The sequence below is a fragment of the Calypte anna genome, chromosome 19 (genome assembly GCF_003957555.1).
Source record: "Calypte anna isolate BGI_N300 chromosome 19, bCalAnn1_v1.p, whole genome shotgun sequence".
In the NCBI taxonomy this organism is placed as follows: domain Eukaryota; kingdom Metazoa; phylum Chordata; class Aves; order Apodiformes; family Trochilidae; genus Calypte; species Calypte anna.
In genome coordinates this window covers 7,854,836-7,875,198 of record NC_044264.1, presented here as the reverse complement: position 1 = coordinate 7,875,198, position 20,363 = coordinate 7,854,836, and the positions used below count along the sequence as shown (strand labels likewise).

Here is a 20,363-nt window from a genome sequence, read left to right as displayed (position 1 = left end):
CTGCTCCAGGCTCAGATATATCCAGGTGCTGGGAACACCCAAGCCCTTGACCACCCCCCGTTCAGCTGTGTCTCAGCCGCCCAGGTGGGATTGCGAGACACCGGGTGGCTTTGCCCACGTTGGGCTCCGGAGGCCAGGAGAATATTCCCACATCAGGAGCAAAAGGTGTTCCCTGCCAGTGTCTGAATCTCAACAAACCCCAGGCAGGCAGCACCTGAGGTGAGGAGGGGTGGATTTGCACACAAGAGAGGAGAAGCAGCCCAGCTCCCTCCCCAGTCCCAGGGTACAGCTCAGGGGGTCTGTCCCCACAAGCAGAGGTCACACATTTGTGACATTCAGCCAAGCCTTGGGAGTGGCAGGCGGTGGGCAGGATTCCTCGGGGGGCTGCAGAGACTTACCAGGCTCAGTTTGTTATTTCAGTTCTCAGTGTTTATTTAGGACTTGCAAAATATATCATTAAAAAGGCTTAGCATGTGGATTTTCACCAGGCATGAAGAAATCCCACCTATTGCACAGTAAATGTTATTTTCTACTCTATAGTGAGTAACTGCATTTAGTAATAATTTTGAAATTTATCTTTTTGAAAATCAGTATTTCTAAGGTCCTTCCACCTTAAATTTCTCTGGCATCCTCTGCCCAAGCTAGAACAAGCCCCCAGAATTATCTCCCAGTGCAAGATTATAGCAGACCCAGAAGCTGGAACACGAAGGAGTTCACACTCTTTTGATAATTGTTTGCTCTTAGAGGAATCTGAGCAGGAATGGGTTTGTACTGGTTTGGGCTGGGATAAAGTTTTCTTTTTCATCATAGTCACTAAGTTTCTCCACAGTGATTTGTGACTAAAACATAGGAACACCTCCATGTTTCTGTTGTTGCCAAACAGTCCCTTGCACAGAACTGAGGTCTCTGTTTCTCAATGTGGGCTGGGGGTAGCAAGAAGTGGGAAGGGACACAGCTGGGAGAACTGACCCCAACCTACCAAAGGGATATTTCTGACTGCATGACATGGTCAGTGCTAAAAGCTGGTGGGTAAAGAAGATGAAGTGAGGGGACACTGGAAGTTATGGCATCCAGCTTATCAAGTCATGTGTGATGATGCTTTCCTGGGGATGGATGAACATCTGCCTGTGGAGGGCAAGTGGTGAATGAATTCCTTAGTTTGCTTGCCTGCCCACTCAGGTTTCATTTTACCTGTTAAACTTTACCTCAGCTGACAAGTTTTCTCATTTTCACCCTACTGATTTTCCTCCCTGTCCCACTGGGGGAGTGAGCGAGTAGCTGTCTAGGACTTGGCCCACCTGGGCTATTCCATAACTTGCTGTGATTCCCACTTCTCTAACCAAGCCTGGATTGATTTTTCTTATTTTTTGTATGACCACAGGATACCCTTATCAGCAAACACAGCCAGCAGAGCTATCAGCTGTGTAATTTTCTAACTGCCAAATAACTGCTACAGGCACACAACGAAACCCAGAGCCCCAACAGGGGCATGAGCCTGCATCTCCTGACCAGCTGTGGACGATTCTGTTCCTAGGGTCCATGAAGATTTCACCTTGATTAAATAGCAAATGGGAACCTAAGTAGGTTTGTGCATACTGGTGACACCCATCAGCCTGTCCCAGACTTGTCACCAAGAGGGGTGGTAGTTCGGAGCACAACAGAAGAAGAGACTGTCCAAAAACTGCAGGGGAAACACTGCCAACCCAATCACAGCTGAAGCTTCTGCTAGTTTGTCACTGAAGGAAGGCAAGTGGTTGGGTGCAAGGCACAGTGTGCACATCCCTGGAAGCAGCACGGTGTTGGGTGGAGGTAGGGACTGGTATTTCTGGCTCTGCAGTCCTCCTTTTGAGAGCTTGTACCCTCTGGTCCCTCTGTTTCAGCATGGCTGTTAGTAAACAGGTGTCCGAGCCTTCTCTTGGTTAGTGCCTCTCCAAGGCTGCTCCGTGCTCGACAGCTCACTGAAATAACCCAGTACAAAGGAAAAAAAAAAAAAGACTTCTCAGCTTAAGGAAACAGTCGCAAAGTAAGCGCTCAGAGTATGACTTGCACAGGGTGCCTTCTCCTCTGGTCAGTAGTAAACTATCTGTGAAAGCAAAACACAACACCGATGTCCTGTGAAGGATTTGCTGAAACAAACCCAGCTCTCCCCCTTCCAGAACAGCCTGAAGCAAAGCCCCTTCACTCAGGGTGACTTCCCCAGGGTCCTCCTCCCCTGAGCTCTGAGCACTGCCAAGGGAAAGCATCGCTCTCTGGCTCCAGGAGGAACCTTCTCCAAGCCCCACATCCACTTCTCTAACAAAGCTTTGCCCGATCTCAAACCAGGTCTACACACACAGGAGAAGAAAAAGGCTCCTACCTCACCGTGACAGCCACAGCAGTGCTCTGAAACCTGCTCCTCCTTACCACACACTGCGCCAGCCCAGCCTCTGAACAGCCAGCACAATCAAGAGGGCTTTTCTCTTCAGCACAGACTGGTGATTCTGAGAAAACCCAAATGATTTCAAGATGCCGTGAGTTTCCCCCCCCACCACTCAGAAGGCATTCACCTAGACAGGCCCTGCCTCCCTGGCTGCTGCTGCAAGGCCTGAGCCACTTGTTGGCTCTTACACCTCCTCTTGGATTCAAATATGCAGCCAGGTTCTTGCCCATGGCTTGTTGGGCTCCTGCATGTCTCCAGTAACAACAGACAGAGCCCTTATCCACCCTGCCTTTTCCTGTCCCCTCAGTGGCTGTTCCCTAAAGCCTACTAAAGCCCCAAGGCAGGGATGGGATGGGATGGGATGGGAAGGAGGAATGGCAGAGCTCTGCAAGGAGCAGCCAGTGCTGCCTGGTCTGCAAGCCATGGAGAACCACCAGAGATCACACTTGGAGTTTTAGATCTTACTCCTCCACCTCAGGGGGCATCTTGAGTCCTCCAGCCAGCACCAGCAGGCAACAGCCTCCAGAGAGAGAAAAGGATTTCCCACCCTTCTGCACTGCTCAGCTGGAAAGAGGGGAGGAAATGGAAATACCTGAGTTAAGGGCAGATGGGGGCTGCAGCTGGGCAAGGAAGAAGAGCTCGTCCTAGCCCACAGCCTCCCTTCCCCAGGGCCCCAGGGCACAGCTGGGTGGGCTAAGGCTGAGAAGCAGCTCCCAGCACCTCTGAGGACAGCCCAGAAACTGAAATCACACCTGAAAGACTTGTACAAAATATACCCAACTCTGCCTCTGGAGGGAGCTTCTCACAAGTGTCACCTACCAAGGCAGAGCAATATAGTTCAGCAGTCTAGGAGATCTCCCAAAGGACATTTCTATTTTAGATACCACATGCAAGAGTGAGAAGCAGATCTTAGCAATTTCAGGTGGGCCAGATATCTTAGGTGTCTAGACAGAAGAAAGAGGCCGGGCCCTCAGATAAAGCTGCAGCTGCAGAGAGGGAACTTGCAGAAGATGAATTGCACATGCACCAACACAGATGGCAAAGCCCCAGATCTCACCTTTGCCACCACTGCTGCCACAACCACCAGAAGGGCCAGGATGGTCAGTCCAATTCTACACTTGTTAAACTTCTTCAAGAGGAAGAACTTGGCCCAGTCCACCTTCTTCTGGCTGCCAGGTGGGTACCGGAGTTTGTTTGAACCCTCCATCTTCAGGTCCTTAATCAGACAGGCACGGAGGTGGGAGAAGGTCTCAAAGCTGTGCTTGCCATGGTAGGCACCCATCCCACTGTTACCTGAGGGACACAATCAGGGCAGATCACACCACAGGCTCAGCCACCTGGACACAAACCAACTACTGATGATCCCCAGGTCATCAAGTCCCAAGTTTTCAAGAGCTCCAGTTACTTACCAACACCACCAAAGGGTAAAGTTGAGAGGAAGAAGTGCATGATGACATCATTTCCAGTGAAACCCCCACTGGAGGTTTCCGAGATGACTCTTTTGATTAACTGACAATAGAAAAAAAAAAAACAAAACCATTACAAAGGTCCAGAAGAGACCAGAATGAGTTCTAGAGCACGAATAGGAAGAGAGCTAGAAGCCAACTGGTCACGGCCTTCATTTTTTCAGGCTGACAACTCAGATGACAATCTCCACGCAATGGTAACTCAAAGGAAGTGGGAAAGGTCTGAGGAAGGACAGGAAAGGATGGAAACATGGGAGCAATATATTAAAAGTAACTCTAGCAATATATTAAAAGTAACTAAATCAATCATTAAAGAAACTCAACCTTTTATCCTTCCATTTCACAAAGTCATGCAAATGCAGAGCCCCTTAGTAGGTGACCTGGAGTCTCCAACAGCTCTGCAGACACTCAATGGCCCCATCAGCCAAACGCTACAATTCACACACACAGAGGAACCAACATGGGCCCTCTGGGACCTTGCCTGGCACTGCTCACGCTCAGGACCAAGTGCCCAGAGATAGGTCTGCAGGGGAGGCACAGCCCACACCCACCTTCTTGTTGTTGGAGAAGACATAGAGGGCCAGAGGCTTCTCCCGACGGTTGATGAACTCAATGGCTTCATCCACGCTCCTCACAGGCAGAATAGGAAGCACTGGCCCAAAGATTTCCTCCTCCATCACCTTTGACTCTGGAGAAACGTCAGTCAGGATGGTCGGTGCTGAGGAAAACAGGAGGAAAGGAGATGGTGTGAGCAGGACAGACGTGAGCCATCACTGGACCTTGTCCTGGGCACTGCCCGTGTGTAACACACACCCAGCAACCCACGGACACACACAGCCCCCAAAGCACCCGTTACCACCTCCCCTCCCCAACAGCTGCCACAAGCACCTATGAAGCAGGAGGCCTCATCAGTCTCCCCGCCATGAGCGATCTTCTGCCCTTCCAGCAGGCCCAGGATCCTCTTGAAGTGATGCTTGTTGATGATCCTTTCATAATCTGGAGATGACTTCACGTCCTCCCCATAGAATTCCTGCCAGAAGCCAAAGCAGAACCAAAGTGCTCAACACCTCCTCCCAACAGCCCCTGCCACAGAAACTCAGGCCTGGGTTGTAACGGGGACAACTCCCATGGCACAAGCAGCTCCATGCTCACCAGCAGAGTGGCCTTGATGTTCTCCACCACCTTGCCCTGGATGGAGGGGTCACAGAGGACATAGTCTGGGGCGATGCAGGTTTGCCCACAGTTCATGTATTTCCCCCACGTTATTCTCCTACAAGAGAAAGGTAGATGGTTTCTCCACAGTTGGTCCTTTCCAGACCCCCCTGCTCATCTGATGGTGCCTGAGTGACACTTGTGCCCTGGGGACAATGGCCCACCAAGGGCTTCAAGAGCCTGACCTGCAGGCAACATCCAGATCACAGTCCTTGTCGATGTAGCAGGGACTCTTCCCACCCAGCTCCAGGGTTACGGGGGTCAGGTGCTTGGCAGCTGCTGCCATCACAATTTTGCCCACTCTGGAGTTGCCAGTATAGAGGATGTGATCAAATCTCTGGGTCAGCAGTGCTGTTGTCTCAGGTACTCCTCCAGTGACGACAGGATACAGCTCCTGTGGGGCCAACAAGAAGCCTTAGAATTACTTTAATTTACAGCACATAAATCAAGTCAGCAGCTCTGCGTGGGGCAGTGTCACTTATGAGCTACGTTTAGGATCAGAATTAAGGAATGTGAAAGCAGACAAGCTCTGCTTGTTCCTCTGGATTGGAAGTTTCAGTGTCATGTGCCACACTGTCTCACGTGAACTAAAAGAGTTTGAGGCTGGGATTGAGTCAGTCTGACACTGAGCAAAGTGCACTCAGTTCTCAGGAAGAGCCAGGCACAGCCAGCATCCACCAGAAACTCATGTGTACCGCAGGGCATCCCCAGCACAGCATCCAAAGGATCAGCTATTGCAGTGAGAAGTATGTACATGCCTCTTTACAGGCTGAGGAATGTTAAAAAGGCTGTTAAGTTGCATGGTTATTATGTAGGCACATTGGGTTACACAAGAACAGGAAGAATATGTCAGTATGTCTTTGTAGCATAAGTACATTCCAACCCTTCCTATATCTCCTGTTCATGCTCCTTTGGAGATTAAGCAACTGATTTGATTTCAACCCACAGGAGCCCTTTGAAGATATTACTACTATTTCCTTAAGACAAGCATGGGGACACACTCACCGGGTCAAGGTACTGGGGGAGGATGTCAGCCACCAGCCGAGCAGTGTTCTCGCTGACCTCTGATGGCTTCACCACCACAGCATTGCCTACAACACAAACCCACGATGGCCTCTTAGTGCTCACACACCTCTCATGCTTCCCACAGCCCCACAGAGGAAAGGGGTTTCCAGGAGGTACCCACCTGCAGCAATGGCCCCGACCAAAGGCTGCATGACCAGGACAAAGGGGTAGTTCCAAGCCCCAATGATCAGCACCACTCCCAGGGGCTCAGGGTAGATATAAGCCTCGTCCCGCATCGTCAGGAGGTTCTTCTTCACAGGTTGTGGGGCTGCCCAGGATGGCAGCTTGTCCATGGCCAGGGCCAGCTCCCCCAGCACCCCCAGGATCTCGTGGCTGTACGCGTTGTGCCCGCACTGCAAAGACAGCGAGTTTGGTGAAGGGACAGCGAAGGAAGAACCCACCTCCTGCACCCACCAGAGCAGCCTGGGGAAGCAAGGTCAACTCTGCTGCCACCAAGGCTGTGCCAGGGCAGTTACTTGTAATGCTGTCCCAAAAAATGACAGCAAATCCAGGTGTGTGGCAGAAGCCAAAACCTGGCAGATGTGACCTGTGTCAGACAAGTTATTTCTTAAAGAATGGTGGCAGCAAAACCTTGCAGGCCACAGTGAGAGCCAGAACCATGGGGGACATCAGCAAAAGCCACCTGGCACCACAACGGCAGCCCTTGGCCTTGCACCTTTCCCTTTGGGGCTGGTGAGCAGCCCCTCCAAACCATCACCACCTTATGCAGATCCGCCTTGATGGCTGCCAGGATCTCCTGCTCCTTCTCCTGCACCATCCGCTCCAGGGCCTTCAGCTGCTGCATCCTGAACTCCAGCGAGCGGCACCGGCCCGTGTTGAAGGCGGCTCTGGCCCGGCCCACGACCTGCTGCATCCTCTCCATGGCTGCTCAGAGGTTACTGCGGGGAGAGAGCAGCGAGACCGGGCTGAGTGCGGGGCCTCTCCTGCGGATGGACGGGGCTGTGCCCGCCGGGAGCGGTCACTCCTCGAGCCGCCACCAACACGCTTGCCCCCGATTCGACCGCGTTTTTTCGGAGACTTTAAATAATTCACTGCATTCGCTGATTTAGAGACGTTCGGGAAGGGGCACGGGGAGAAAACCAGTCAGGGTGGCGGAGGGAAGGAGCAGGCGGTGGGGGTACCCCCGCCCGTCCCCGCATCCCCGCACCGAGCGCGGCGCAGCAAGACCGGGGACAGCGCAGGGTGGCGCGGCCGGGAGTGGCGGCCGCCTCCCAGGAACCCCGGGGACGCCCTAGCACCAACCCCAGCCTGAAGCGAATATCCCCCATCGTAGCCCATTCCCCCTCCCCACTCGGGGCTCCCTCCGCCCTCCCGGGGTCCCCGCTCGCCTCAGCCGCTTCCGCCTTCCGCTCCCGAGGCGGCTATGCGCCCCCCGGAGGTGGAGTGGGAGCGGCCCCGGGTCCCCCCCGGGCGGGAGCGGAATGGAAGCGGCCGGCACAGGGCAGGGCCGTACCCCGGGGTGGGATGGGGGGTCCGGGAGGGTCCGAACTCCCCGGTTCCGGTGGATGTCAGTGGGTTAGCCGGGCTGCTGAGCCCTTCCGCCGGCAGGCAGGAAGCGGGGCCGTGTCCTTCATCCGCCCGCGGGAGCTGAGGGAGAGTTTGGCAAGAGAGGAAAAGGCCGGAGGATGGGGGTGAAGGAGCCCAGAGCCCTCGGGAATGGGCACCGCCAGTACCTCGATCCCCGCCGTCAGGAATGTTCCTTCTTCCCTAATCCCCGGCCTGCGCTGCTCTCTGCCAAGGCCCCGGGGTTCTCCCGGCAGCTCTGCCGAACCGGGGAGTGGAACCGGGTCTGGCACGGACTGGAGCCCGGCGGGTTGCGAAATGCAGCGAAGGGCGTTGCGTGAGAATGCGGGGGGGGGGGGGTTGAAGGCAAAGTCCCTTTATCCAAGTGATAAAGGTAAGTGGCAGTGGGGAAGCTTTGCGCCTCATTTTTGGTTTTTTGGTTATTTTAATTTTTCCCAATTTTTTTTTTTTTTTTTTGAGGATCATGGAGCCCTTCCAGCCATCTCCTGCTCGGGGGGGTATGGGAAGAGACCAGTCTGTCGAGGAAAAACTGGTCAGCTGGCATGGAAAACTCAGGTGGTGGATTGTAGGAGACAAAAGGCTCATCAGGCACAGCAGTGGAATTGAGCCCTCACATGGGAAACAAGAAGGGGGAAAAAAAAAAGCAGAGAAAGGAGCTGAGACAAGGCTGGGCTTATTCCAGTTAAAAATAGCCCTGCCACGACTTGTTATAAGAGATGCAAAGGGATTATTTGCAAATTACACGCAGGTTGTTATGCTCTGCAGTTCCTGACATGCTCGTACACAGGCCAGCTATTAGTAATGCTCCTCTGCTGGAAACGTGTCCAATAAATCCTGGGGTCCACCACTCACCTCGGCAAGCCCAGAGCCAGTAGCTGAGTGATGGTGCCAGCACAGAGCATATGCTCCCCAAAAAAAAGTTCCATGAGGCTTTCCCAGCTCAACCTGGCTCTGTGAGACTGAGGCTGCCCTTTAGCCCTGCAGGCAGTTCTTTGATTGTGACTCCCCTCTTAAAAACACTAAAGTTTGGCTTGGGTGAAGTCAGTTGCTTTTGCTAAAGGCTTGCAGCTCAGCCAACACGTGAATGTTTCACAAGCTGTTGCACAAATCTCGGCAGTAAACAGGATGCCGTGGCAAAGAATAACACTAGCAACAGGCAGTACTTGCATGCAGGGGGGGTAACGTGGAAAGAAAAATCAGGCTGGGCTGGTGACACGTGAAAAAAAGTTGGGTTTGTGTTCAAGAAGTGGGAACTTTCCTGGCAGGAGCATTACCTGATGCAAACACGGGCTCCTTGATCTTGTTAGCATCCTTGCAGGCAGGGCACTTTGGAGCTTTTGTCCAGGCACCACGATGTCTGGAGGTCCAAGGAACACAAGAGTCTTGGAGCTCTCGTTGGAGGATTACAATGCCATGCCTGAGGAACAGAGTCACACTGCATCCTCCCAGGGCAGCGCACCCACCAGGGGATGTCTGCAGCAGCAGGGAGGTGATTATTTACCTTCACTCTCCAGAGCCTGGATAATTCTCCTTCAGCCCGAGGGCTTTCATGCCACAGCAGTCACACAAAGGAGGGAAACATCCCAGCTCCCAGTACCTCCCAGTGGTCAGCAGGCTGGTACTGTGCCACACTTCCACAGAAACCTGTTCTTGGTATTCACAGAAAGTAGAGCAGCAGTGTGGCTGCATTCTGGCACATGGTCCCTTCTGGACCTTGTCAAGGACATCTTTCAGCCAATTATGGACAGGAACCAAGGCTGAGGGTGTTTTGAAGTCTTGCAAAATACCAGCTGAGGCTCCCTGGAGCACCTGGGTGAGACGTGGATTGGAGGGAAGTAGGAGATTCCCGAGTGAGATGGGACTCCCCAGCCAGCACTGGGTGAAGCACATGGTCTGCAGTGTGCTCCTCACACCAAGGAACTGATGGGATTTTAAAATTTTTATTCAGAAATAATAAAGAAGGGAACTATTTATGGACAAGTAATTGAACTCCAAAGGCATCAGGAGGTGAGTGGTGCTGGGAGAGCTTTATCCCCAGAGCTACACTTAGAGCAGCAAGAGATGTTTTATGAGAAGCTGAGCCCAAGACTTCCCTCTCCCCTTCACTCCCTTGCTCTCCCACTCCTCTTGGAGCCAATTATAGCAAAACACCAAGGTCAGACAGGCTCTGTCCTGCACTTGGCCTGGAGAGTGTGACTTGCCCTGCTCCCAAAGCCATCCAGCAGAGCCTGGGGAAGGAGGACTTTGGTTTCAAAGATAAGCTGTGCAGTATTTGATTTCAAGAGTCCACCAAATGACACAGCTGATCGATAAATGTTTCTTTAGCTCACACACCGTGCTCACAGAACTTCCAAGTTTTTTAGCTAGGCTGATGGCCCTCAGTTTCTGTTTAAACACCTGCCCAGTCTCAAGTTCCAAGAGTTTTCTAAAGGTCACAGAATCCAGCCAGTAGCACAAGAAGATGGGCAGATAAAGAAGCCCAAACAGCACTCAATCACAGTAGCGGGTACAGAAGATGAACAACAGGGAGAGGTTTTAAGGAACCCACAGGAATAAATGCAGCTCAGTTCATTTATGGCATCACTTGTTTTGAAAGCTGTGGCTGATCTCACATTTGGGAGAACAAGATACTGTGCAGCACAGAGCCATGGTCTGTGGGGCTGCATTGTAGACATAGCTGGGGCCATGGAAAATGTGAAAGGGACACAAAGAAACAATGAAAATGATTGGCACAAAGACTGCAACAAGACTCAACAGCACCACTGGCATTTAGTTTGCTTTCAGCCCAAGAGGAGGGGGGAGCCTGCCAGATACAAAAGCCTATTGAAAAGGTGTTTGTCCAAAGAAGAAGTGCCAAGAGTTAGTTAGAGTGGGCTCCAGCTGACTTTAAGACCTCAAGAGAGGGGTTACGGAGCTAAACTTCACTGATCCACAGACAGGAGGAGCTACTAAAAAGCCATAGCCAAGGATATGCCTCAGGTTGGACAGGGAAGCTCAGGATAAGAGATTCACTTGAAGACGTAAAGGCACCTTGGACAGTCAAAAAATAGTGGCCTGTAGAGATCAGAGCAGATAAAAAAAGGTCAAAGGATCAAAATTAAAAAAAGAAACAAACACAAAACCCAACCCAACCAACAACAACAAAAAAACACACCACAAAAACCAGGAGAGGAAACAGGAGTCAAAAAGGAGGCAGGTCACAAGCCAACCCATCTGGATTTCAAAGCCTCAACAAGCTTTCAAAGCAGTAATATTCAGCTTTACTTGCTCCAGACAAAAAGCAAGCTTCACTTTTGGGTGCAGCCAGGCTGGGCACAGCAGTGCTGTGGCACTCGTGGATCATGAGAGCAGTTACTGCCTCTGAACCCAGAGGTTACAGGGGTAACACCCTGACACTGCTGTACAGGAAAGCAGCAAGAACCTTGCAGAACCTAGGGAGTCCCAGAAACACCACCTCTGTTCCCTGAAAAGTGCCCCTCAGAATAATGTGTAGTATCTTAGTTGCAAATTACAGTAAGTACATTTCCTTCTCTGTATCAGAGGAAGGAATGAGAGTTCCACTTGTTTAGAATAAGCAGCAAATGTCAGAATCCAAATACAATTCCTCAGTTGACATTATACCCTATGGAGAGAGTGGAACAAGTCTGAACATGGAGCTCTTGAGTAGATGCTGGAGAGCTGAACTAGAAAAGCAGCACATTAAGTATCTCCTTTCAAGCTCTATCTTTTAAAAGGCTGAAAAAAAATAATTTGGTAGAAACAAGCACCTGCTGTTCAGTGCAGAGAGCTGAAGACAGAGGACAGCTTCAGGATCTTTGTGGAATGAGTTTATGCAGAAAGACAAGCCATGAACATGGCTCTCCTCCTCCTGAAAGCAGCAAACAAGAATAGTGCTTTTCTTCTCCTCCTGTTTGTGCAGCTGGAGTCTTGCTGGCAAGAGTGGAAGGAGAATGAGCTTGAATCCTGAAGAAGAAAAAAAAAAAAGAAACAACAGCAAAAAAACCCAGTGAGTTCCTGGGAAAGCAGCTTATCTCCTACTCTTCTGTGTTAAGGCTTTTGCTTTGTTCCCAAGATTCAAATGTATCATTAGCATTCCCTGCTCACTCCTTCCTCATCCTCTTTTAAGTGCCAGTCACAAGGGGTTTTTTTTAAAAATAAAAGGGGAAAATTTTGGTAGTACAACTAAGAAATACAACAGCCACATCCCAGCTACCACAACACATCTCAGCTGGGGAGAAGATGCTAGCTACAAGTGGACAAAGACTGTTTTTCATCAAGTTTGGATAGAAATTGTAACTTAATGGCAGTTTTTTGTCAATTAGCTCTGTATATGCTGTTCTGGCAGCCTGAAGAGCTCTTCTTTGCTAAAGGCAACAAATAAGCACCTTGTTGAAGAACACACAGCTGTTACCCAAGCACCTACTTACCATATTTGATTTCAAATCTAAGTTTAGAAAAAACAAACACCAAACCAAAACCAAAAAAGCAGGGTAAATTGTTCCCCTAAAGTGAAAACAAACCCAGGGACACTTTGTGCCAGAGCTATCCAGAGATAACATGCTCGAGCAAGTTGCCCCATCTTGCCCTGGTGGAATGTCCAACTGCTGAGGTGAGCATCTCTTCACCCAAGCAGAGAACATTAAACAACTGGTTTAACCAGATCAAACACAGACCTACAGACTTTTTTTTTTTAAAGTCCTTTAACCTTTGCTTAGAGAAACACAGAAACTTGGTTTTACCATAGAAACACTTCTAGTGTCAGTATTTATTTTTACCTTAATATACATTTATACAGGCCATAATAAAAAGGCTATTACGCAACAGTTCAGTGAGTTATTACCTAGTTTCAAGAGTAATGCATGCAATTACAAAGGAGAGGTAGAAACACCGTATTAAAGACCTAAAAATACAAACATTATATAAACAAACACTTTCAAATTAATTGTTGGAATTTCATACAGATAAATAAGGTAAAAAGTACATTACTCTGTCAAAGTAAAGGAAACACATGGTTATCCGAACACTGAAACAAGATTTTGATGTGTAAGCCCTGTACAACTTTGTCAAATAGTTCAGACCACTGTGTTTAAGAGGATTAAAATGATTTTTGTCCTGGAGAATGGTTTATTCAAGTATTCAAGCAGTTGAGTAACAAAAAAAAAAAAAACAAAAAGTCTCAAAAATGAAGTGTAGGAACCATTTCCAGAGAAGCTGATCTGCCTAAATTCTTTGCAAATCGCTGTCCTGATGATCTCATGGGATGCTTGAAATGATAATGCCTATAAGGCTAAGTGAAGCTTCCCACCTCTCCCCCAAAATGCACGCAAAATAATCCTGGTTTTTCATATGCTGTATATGTAGATATCCTACATCAACTTATCAGCATCTCAAACCTCAAGGTTATTTTCTGATTTTGCATGGTTCCTTGCAGAACCTTTCAGTTTACAGTATTTGTTGTAATACTGCCCGAGAAACAAACTACAGAGAACTGTCATTACACCCCTAGAGACTGCAGGCATTAATGCACATATTGCATGCACAACAAAAGATGCAACCAAATCTATATAAAAAGCAAACAACCAGCAACTCAACATTGCTATTACTGAGAAAGTCCAGAGCAGTAGTTACTCAAGTATTAGACAAATAGGTATAAAATGGGAAGGTTCACATGAATACAAGTTTTTACAGTTTGTTTGAAAGTCTTCTAGAAGCTACATTTGAAATTCTGAGAAGAATTTTTATGTACACTGAAATGAAATTCAGCCAAGTCCATTGTGCCTTCTTTCTCTATTTTTTTTTTAATATATTTCTTCAAAAATGAATATACAGTTGCTTTAGTAAATTAGTGCAAAACAAAATATTTTGGAAGAAGATCATTATACTGTATTCCACATCAGCTGAAAACCCACTGAGGGTTTTGCACAGATGGAGAGCAATTTCTTCCACTACCATTTCTCCCTCATGTAAAAGAGCAAGCACTCTCTCGCCATCCCTCTGCACAAGCTGAGCCATGTTTACAACATGTGAGCTCTGACAGAAGCCAGCATAGCCCCAAAGCTTTGAACAACACTTGCACATGATTAGGGTTTCCCAAATGCACTCCATCACATTTTACTGACAATTTAAAAATATTTTTCCTAAACATTTGAGGGGATCTTCTGAGGGAAATGTCTTTTTGTACCTGATGCAGAAGAATCCGCTCTCTAGAAACCTCACGAGGAAAAAACAAACCCTGATCATTCAAGTCAAAGCACACATACAAGGATCAGTTTGAAATGTGAAGAGAGATTCTTTTAAATTCTGTTGCTAGGAAGAAAAAGGAGCTGCTGGATCAGTAAGGCAAGTGTACTTTTGGAATTCCTCCTCTTTGAATATGCCGCTGTTTCTTTGGTAGTCACCACAGAACTGCAAGAATCATCTTCCACATAGGGCAGAACAAGGACAACAATTAAGCTGTAGTGAAAAAAGTGCAGTTTCACTGATGTGGTCCCTTATGTTCACACCATCTGGTCCTCGGGATATTCTACTGCTCATAAACAGCCACTGTGCTATAGCAAAGTGCAGAAAGCCTTCGCTCGATGCTAGATTTATCTGAAAGCAGAGAGAGGTAAAATAGGTGATGACTTCAGTGCTGGTTTAGAATAATTTCAGATAATTTGACAGTCTTTTAATTATTCAACATGAACTTACACTTGTGTACATTTTCTATATCTGCAGGGTCTTGCAGTATTTTAGTCAGTCCTTCCAGCAGCAAGGCTGCTTTGTGGTATCGATATGTAATATCTTCAGTTTGCTGAAACATCTCATCCAGAGCTGCTGACTGAACCTGGAATCATTCAGGAGATTCAGTTACAGAAACTGCATCAGGCAAGTAATGAAATGAGAAATTCAAAATGGATGTTGTAAAAGTGTCATTAACAAGCCATTTCTGAGCCATAATTTAGCTGATCTCTTTTTTATAAAGAAGACAACAAAATGAATTCTCAGAGAATATAGTGCCTGTGCTCTGTTAACTGAGGGTGTTCCACAGGTATAAGCTATAAAAGCACTTCCTGATCTTGTTTCCATGTGTTAAAACAACATACAAATAAATATGCTTTTTCTTACACCTATATCCTCTTGTGAAGACATATTAATTGTGCATGGCTACACCATTATCAGGATTAAGCACTATATTATGTGATACCTATGTTAAAGGAGACCTCAGCAAGACAGCAGTGATGTTTCCAGGCTGATTACTGCATGCTCTGTGGCAGATAAAAAAGTTAATCAAATCCATGAAAAAGATTCCACATGATTGCTACCATTTTTGCTTCCTGTGGACAGGCTGATGTTCCCCAAATTGACCTGGTGGGCTGAGGAAACTGCTTCTGTTGCTTCTACAGTTTAATAAGCCTCAGTGGATGAGACTGAAGCACATAGCTGTGTGGCTTAGGAGTTCATTTCCTGGTGTTTATGTACCAAATGTGCTGATGGAGGGGAAATGTCCCTGAGGAACAGCAGCTGCCAGGAACTCTAGCCACAGTCAAGGCAGGGCAGGAAAGAGAGTGAAAGACTAACAAAAATTACCATAAACAGAGTGCTGAAACATACATTCTGTCTTCTGGTTATGCAGAAGAGGTGTGTGAGAGATGAAGCAATTCATCTTAGTCTCCTATCACTTAACTTACAGGAGGGACTTACCATTTCTACAGCACAGCTGTAGATGAGTTTCTCTGCAGTGACACTGTTGATTTCATCAATGAACCTTTGCTTGTCTGAAAAGAAACGATTCAACTTTTCTGTCAGTTTCTTGCACATGCTGATACAGAATTTGTATCTTTCATTGAGGCTTTTCACAACTGCAAGAAAGGGAACAACAAATTAAAACAACACAAAACCCACATAATAACCACACAACCAAATGTCAACATAGCCTAAGTTCAGCTTTTCCCAGCACTAGAAAAGTCAACCTGTTTAAACTTATGCTTTAATATTTATTTACTCTGCTACTTCTATGAATTACATCTCAAGTAACTTCCATTTACAAGCTACTAATTGCCCACTTTAAAACTGTTTCTAGTTGTATCTTTGTTTACCAGAACTGTGCAATTGCACATACCTACAATTTTCTTGTACAGAGTGAACAAACAAATCTTGCAACTTAAGCTTTTTGAGTGATGCATTAGCAAACAAAACACATGAAAAGAAAGATGTTGTATCTACCTTGCTTAACAGCAGTGGATGGGTTCAGTTTCCCAGATTTGACTTGTGCTTTGGCAAGATGCAGAGAAGATGCAAGTAACTGGGCAGCTTTCATGTACAACACCAGCTGCTCCACTTGTCTAGGAAGGAGAGGGGGAAAAAAAAATTATGTATCAGAACCTTTCTTGAAGACATTCAAGCTGCAAACACCACTTTTTAATCTCAAGCCTACACAGGACCCAGCAGCAGCAGCAGCAAAGGAAGACAGATGTTTAAAATGCAACTCCACCCCTCCCTTCCCTTCACAAACACTGTCACGGGTTGAGAGTACATCAGCTCAGCTAGGAGCTGCAGCAGCAACTGCAAACTGCTTTCATGTGGACATCTGAAAAAGGAACACTTATTTGTGGGGATCAACTGCCTGAGGTCAACATCTCACCACAAGCAACTGGCTGTACTTTTCTTCCAGTATCATTTCCTATGCCCCTGGAATTTTCAGTTGAGAAAAGCAAACACTTTGCAAGGGTTTTGTTGTTGGGCTTTGCTGTAGTTTTTGGTTTTTTTTTTGCAGGAAGACGTCAGGAAGTGGAACTGCCCTTTCCCACCACTCCAAATGTCTCATACTTCTCCCTGCTTTTGATTTTGTGTCAGGGCTAATTGGTTCCACTGCAAAAATGATCAAATTTGGACACTCCTTCCCCCTTCCCAACCTCCACCTCAGTGCTACTGCTTCAGCCTGGGCAGCAGGAGCAGATGAGAGGTCAGATCTGATCAAAGCTGATACACAAATTTCCAAGCTTAGGAATGCAGTTTTGCACCTCCAACCTGAGTTGCTCATCCCTTTCCCCAGCTTCTGTTGCAGGCCAGAAAACCCTGTTCCTTTTTATTCATCTACTAGCAAATGTTCCTCCATCCTTTGCTCTTTCTGCTCTGTCTTCAGCTGTTAAAAACTTCCAGTCACTCCCAACAAAAAGGGCCTAGTTTGACTACATTTTAAATGCATCCAATATCCACTAATTTTCTTGAAACTCTGACTTACCCCCAGTCTTTGCTTAGCTGGCTGATCTGATCAACAACTATGCTCTCTTGGATTTGGTACAGTGATACTGCAGAAGTGCACAGCTCTGGGTTTCCTCCTCGTACTGCTGTCAGATCCAGGACACACTCTGTGAAAGTCAGCATCATGTTTAGGTGCCTCAGTGTATCCGTGTGTTCTCTCTGTCAGAGGGAAAGGCAACAACAATTCAACCATTTGAAGCCTCGAGGCAAAAAAAAAAAAAAAAAAAGTGCACTTAAAACTCTTGCTAATGGTGCCAGGATTTCTTGGTATGTCAGTTCTATGCAGGTACCACAGCAGAGCCAGCACTAGGGACACTACAGAGCTGAGCAGGTCCAAACAGATCAACAGATACTTTCAGCAAAAGCCAAAGGAATTGGGACATGGAGTTCTGAATTGATCAAAACCTGAGCAACTAAAGGACTCTCTAGTGGGACACATTACTTGTTATATTATCAGCAACCCAAAAGTATGCTTGGCACTTCTAGGAGAAGCATTTGGCTTTTATTACATAACAGACTTAATACCTACAAGAGAACTGATCTAAAGCTTCATACTTCTCTGCCTTGCTCTACTTTACACTTAGATCTAGAATTAGGTTGTGTTAAAAAGGTGGCAGTTGCCAAAAGTTTATAATGTGAACTAAACTTCAACTGGAGCTAACAGCTTGCTGAATCTTGGGGACTAAAACAGGTAGTACCTGTATAATCTCTGCTAAAAAAAAGTCTTCAAAATTAAATACAACCTTATATTAAAAGTAGCCCTCATAATAAAACATATCTTAGCATTATTTATAATCCTTTAATTAGTAATGCAGGTGTAAGTACATGTTTAACTCTCTCTGTGGGAAAAATAGTGTCAAACATTAATGTTATACCATATAATATACAAGTTCAATAGGGATCCAAACACCTTCCAGCAAGGTGTGAATGAGAAACAGAACAGCAATCTGTCTTGAGAGATTTACAGCTCAAGGATAGCATTCTGGTGGAAGACCACCCCAATTTGTGTGTTTAAAGTGTCACTCCTTCACACTTGAAAAAAAAAATAGGACACTCTTCCCACATGTAGGATTTAATGTCATCCACTGACTGTGAAGAAGCAGTTAAAAAACAATGCCCAGAAGGATCTTGCTACTGTCAGCACCCACATCCAGACTTGGCATTAAAACAGAGGCCTCTTTGGAAAGCTCTGGTGAACAAAAACAGCCATGTTCCTTTGGTTACCTATTCAAGTACATGAAATGCCAGGGATAACTACTGAAGAGAAACTGGTCACAACTGACACAGGGATATTTTCAAGATATTAAAAAAAGAACAAGGAATAACAAAGAGGAAACTGCAAAGCACACTGAGAGGTCCTGCTTTTACCATGTCTCTGTTTTAGCAGCATTACACATTATAAAACATTAAATTATTTTTTCTATACCTCCATTAAAGTTTCTTCAGGCAATTCAGGAGCTTCAAAAGTGATAAAGCCCTCTAAGCTGGGGGGTGAAGTACCATAAGGCATGTACTTCAGACTTGGAGCTGCCTCAGCTCCTGGAGGAGAGGAACCCATATAAATACCAGGAGGAGAGCCCATATATACACGGCCACTGGTAGAGCAGAGAGACCCTCCAGAACTGTTGGATCCAACTACAAAAAAACACAAAAAAACCAAGAAAAACATTCAGTCTACCAGGGCTGTTTCATCTCACAGCTCTGGGGCTGTGGCTGGCAGCAAACAACAAATCAATCATCATCAGAGATTCCCTCTTGGGAGGCTCTCCTCATTATTCCTTGCATCACTGTAGAGAATGCCAAGGCTACACCGTGACAAACAGTGACAATTGGTAACACAGATTCTAGGAGAGGGCTGGCAAAGATTCCAAGGCAGAGAGTCCAAGGGCAGGGACAGAAAGTTGTGCTGGAGCTCACAAAAACACACTGCTGCAGCCTCCTGCTCATCCCAAGCAGATGAAGTCCTGTACCTTGAGAGCTTTGATATTTGGCAACAGAGCTGCCACATGCTGAAACACAGTCAGCTCACCGCCCTCGGGTGTTGTTTCTTGTACAATGCACAGCAGGAGACAGAAATACAGAACCAGAAATCTAACTTTTCCTCTCCATCTTTGTCAGAGATCTGTTATATTCCCTGTGGTGGAGTAAAGCTGTGTACACAGGAGGTAACACACTGCTGCATTGTAAATTTCTGCCTCTGGCCCTTCCCTTTAGGAGAGAAAAAGCAGAAATTGTCTGATGTTAATCTTTGCTGTACAGAGCACCTTTTCTGTATGGCCCAGAAGTAGGAAAGTCTGAATCTTGTGTTTGAAAACAGCCCAGAGTTGTCAGGGAAGCCTTACCTGAGGTGGTTCTTGTTCTGAGGACCATATGGGTACAGGTAGGTGGGGTGGCACTGCTTGGAGGGGACCCAACAGTGAACATGACAGCCCGAGAACTTGCCCCACTTCCCATGGAAGGAGGTGCCATTGCAATTCCATAGGCTGCTGCTGGAGCTGGAATGTAATATTTCAGCAAGTTAGTCCCCCTTACATGTAATTATATCAATAATTAACTATATGGAGCAAATTGGAGCACTGCAACACAACATGCTTTGATGTAAATCCAAGACTTGGACTAGTTAGAAGTCCTGACAGCAAATAAAACAAGCTGAGTGGACAACCTTGGTGATGCACAGAGTCAAGGATGTGGTCTACACATCTTATTTCAATCTCTCTCCACTCTGCTCCTGCCTAAGCCTGAGGACAATACCAACCCTGCAGCAAAAGACACAACAGAAAAGGCAGACTGTGACAGGTCTGGAGGCTAAAGAACAACCCTGTCTGTGGAACTCCTGTCTGCTCAGAATGAGTTGAGAACTTCTGGTGGCCACTTCTGACAAGGGACAAGCTGGTGGAGAGAGGAGATTAAAAACCAAAACCCAAACAAAATGACCCAGAATTACATAAATTGGCTTTCATATGAAAACAAGGTGGAACTAGGAAATGAAACAGCCACAAACGTTGTACTAAAAATAAAACCTAACCAAAAAAACCCAAGCCCTCTAGCCAGTATTAGGCAATTGAGATATTTCTGCATTTAACACAGAAATATCTACTTTCCAGTATGTTATTTTAGAACTATGCTAAAGGCAGGGGACAAATCCCTTTAAAGATAAAAAAAAAGCAACCCACTTCTGTACTGAGGCTAAAAGTTGTCAGAGCCAGTTATCAAAGCTGGAAGCAGAACTGTAGCCAGTTGGCACTCCACAAAACCTAGCAGATAGAGGTGGTGTGGATGTATCAACCTGTTCCTTACCTGTATCCATGGGTCGTTCAGTATTGAGGCTGTCTGTACTGCCTTGATACAACTGGCCACCAAGGGTGGCCTTCACCTGCTGATCTGACAGCTTCCCAGTACTAACAGACCTAGAG

At 46.8% G+C, this 20,363-nt stretch overlaps 2 protein-coding genes across 10 annotated transcripts in view; both read right to left on the bottom strand.

Annotated features, from left to right (window-relative positions):
- Window positions 1-569: 569 nt before the first annotated feature.
- Window positions 570-8,029, bottom strand: ALDH3A2 (aldehyde dehydrogenase 3 family member A2). 9 transcript variants are annotated; one of them, XM_030462227.1, is made up of 13 exons: window positions 7,857-8,029; window positions 7,637-7,770; window positions 6,884-7,061; window positions 6,284-6,515; window positions 6,103-6,188; window positions 5,283-5,491; window positions 5,038-5,155; window positions 4,774-4,915; window positions 4,437-4,603; window positions 3,829-3,928; window positions 3,477-3,712; window positions 2,357-2,480; window positions 570-2,083 (listed from the first exon to the last, which is right to left on the bottom strand). In XM_030462227.1, exons 3-12 carry the CDS (start codon window positions 7,043-7,045, stop codon window positions 2,400-2,402), a joined length of 1,533 nt encoding a protein of 510 aa, XP_030318087.1. In that variant the 5' UTR covers window positions 7,046-7,061; window positions 7,637-7,770; window positions 7,857-8,029; the 3' UTR covers window positions 570-2,083; window positions 2,357-2,399. The 9 variants fall into 9 exon arrangements, with proteins under 9 accessions (XP_030318087.1, XP_030318086.1, XP_030318090.1 ...); XM_030462226.1 differs by lacking the exon at window positions 7,637-7,770 and having other exon boundaries at window positions 6,884-7,063; XM_030462230.1 differs by lacking the exon at window positions 7,637-7,770 and having other exon boundaries at window positions 570-1,958; window positions 6,884-7,063.
- A 4,411-nt stretch (window positions 8,030-12,440) lies between these two features.
- Window positions 12,441-20,363, bottom strand: part of ULK2 (unc-51 like autophagy activating kinase 2) — a 39,614-nt gene continuing 31,691 nt past the window's right edge. Inside the window, exons 21-28 of the mRNA XM_030462158.1 lie at window positions 20,248-20,357; window positions 19,293-19,445; window positions 18,377-18,585; window positions 16,931-17,109; window positions 15,913-16,031; window positions 15,391-15,548; window positions 14,398-14,533; window positions 12,441-14,298 (exon numbers count right to left, since the gene is read on the bottom strand). Coding sequence (XP_030318018.1) covers window positions 14,231-14,298; window positions 14,398-14,533; window positions 15,391-15,548; window positions 15,913-16,031; window positions 16,931-17,109; window positions 18,377-18,585; window positions 19,293-19,445; window positions 20,248-20,357 — 1,132 coding nt within the window. The 3' untranslated portion in view covers window positions 12,441-14,230. The remainder of the gene's footprint in view (window positions 14,299-14,397; window positions 14,534-15,390; window positions 15,549-15,912; window positions 16,032-16,930; window positions 17,110-18,376; window positions 18,586-19,292; window positions 19,446-20,247; window positions 20,358-20,363) is intronic.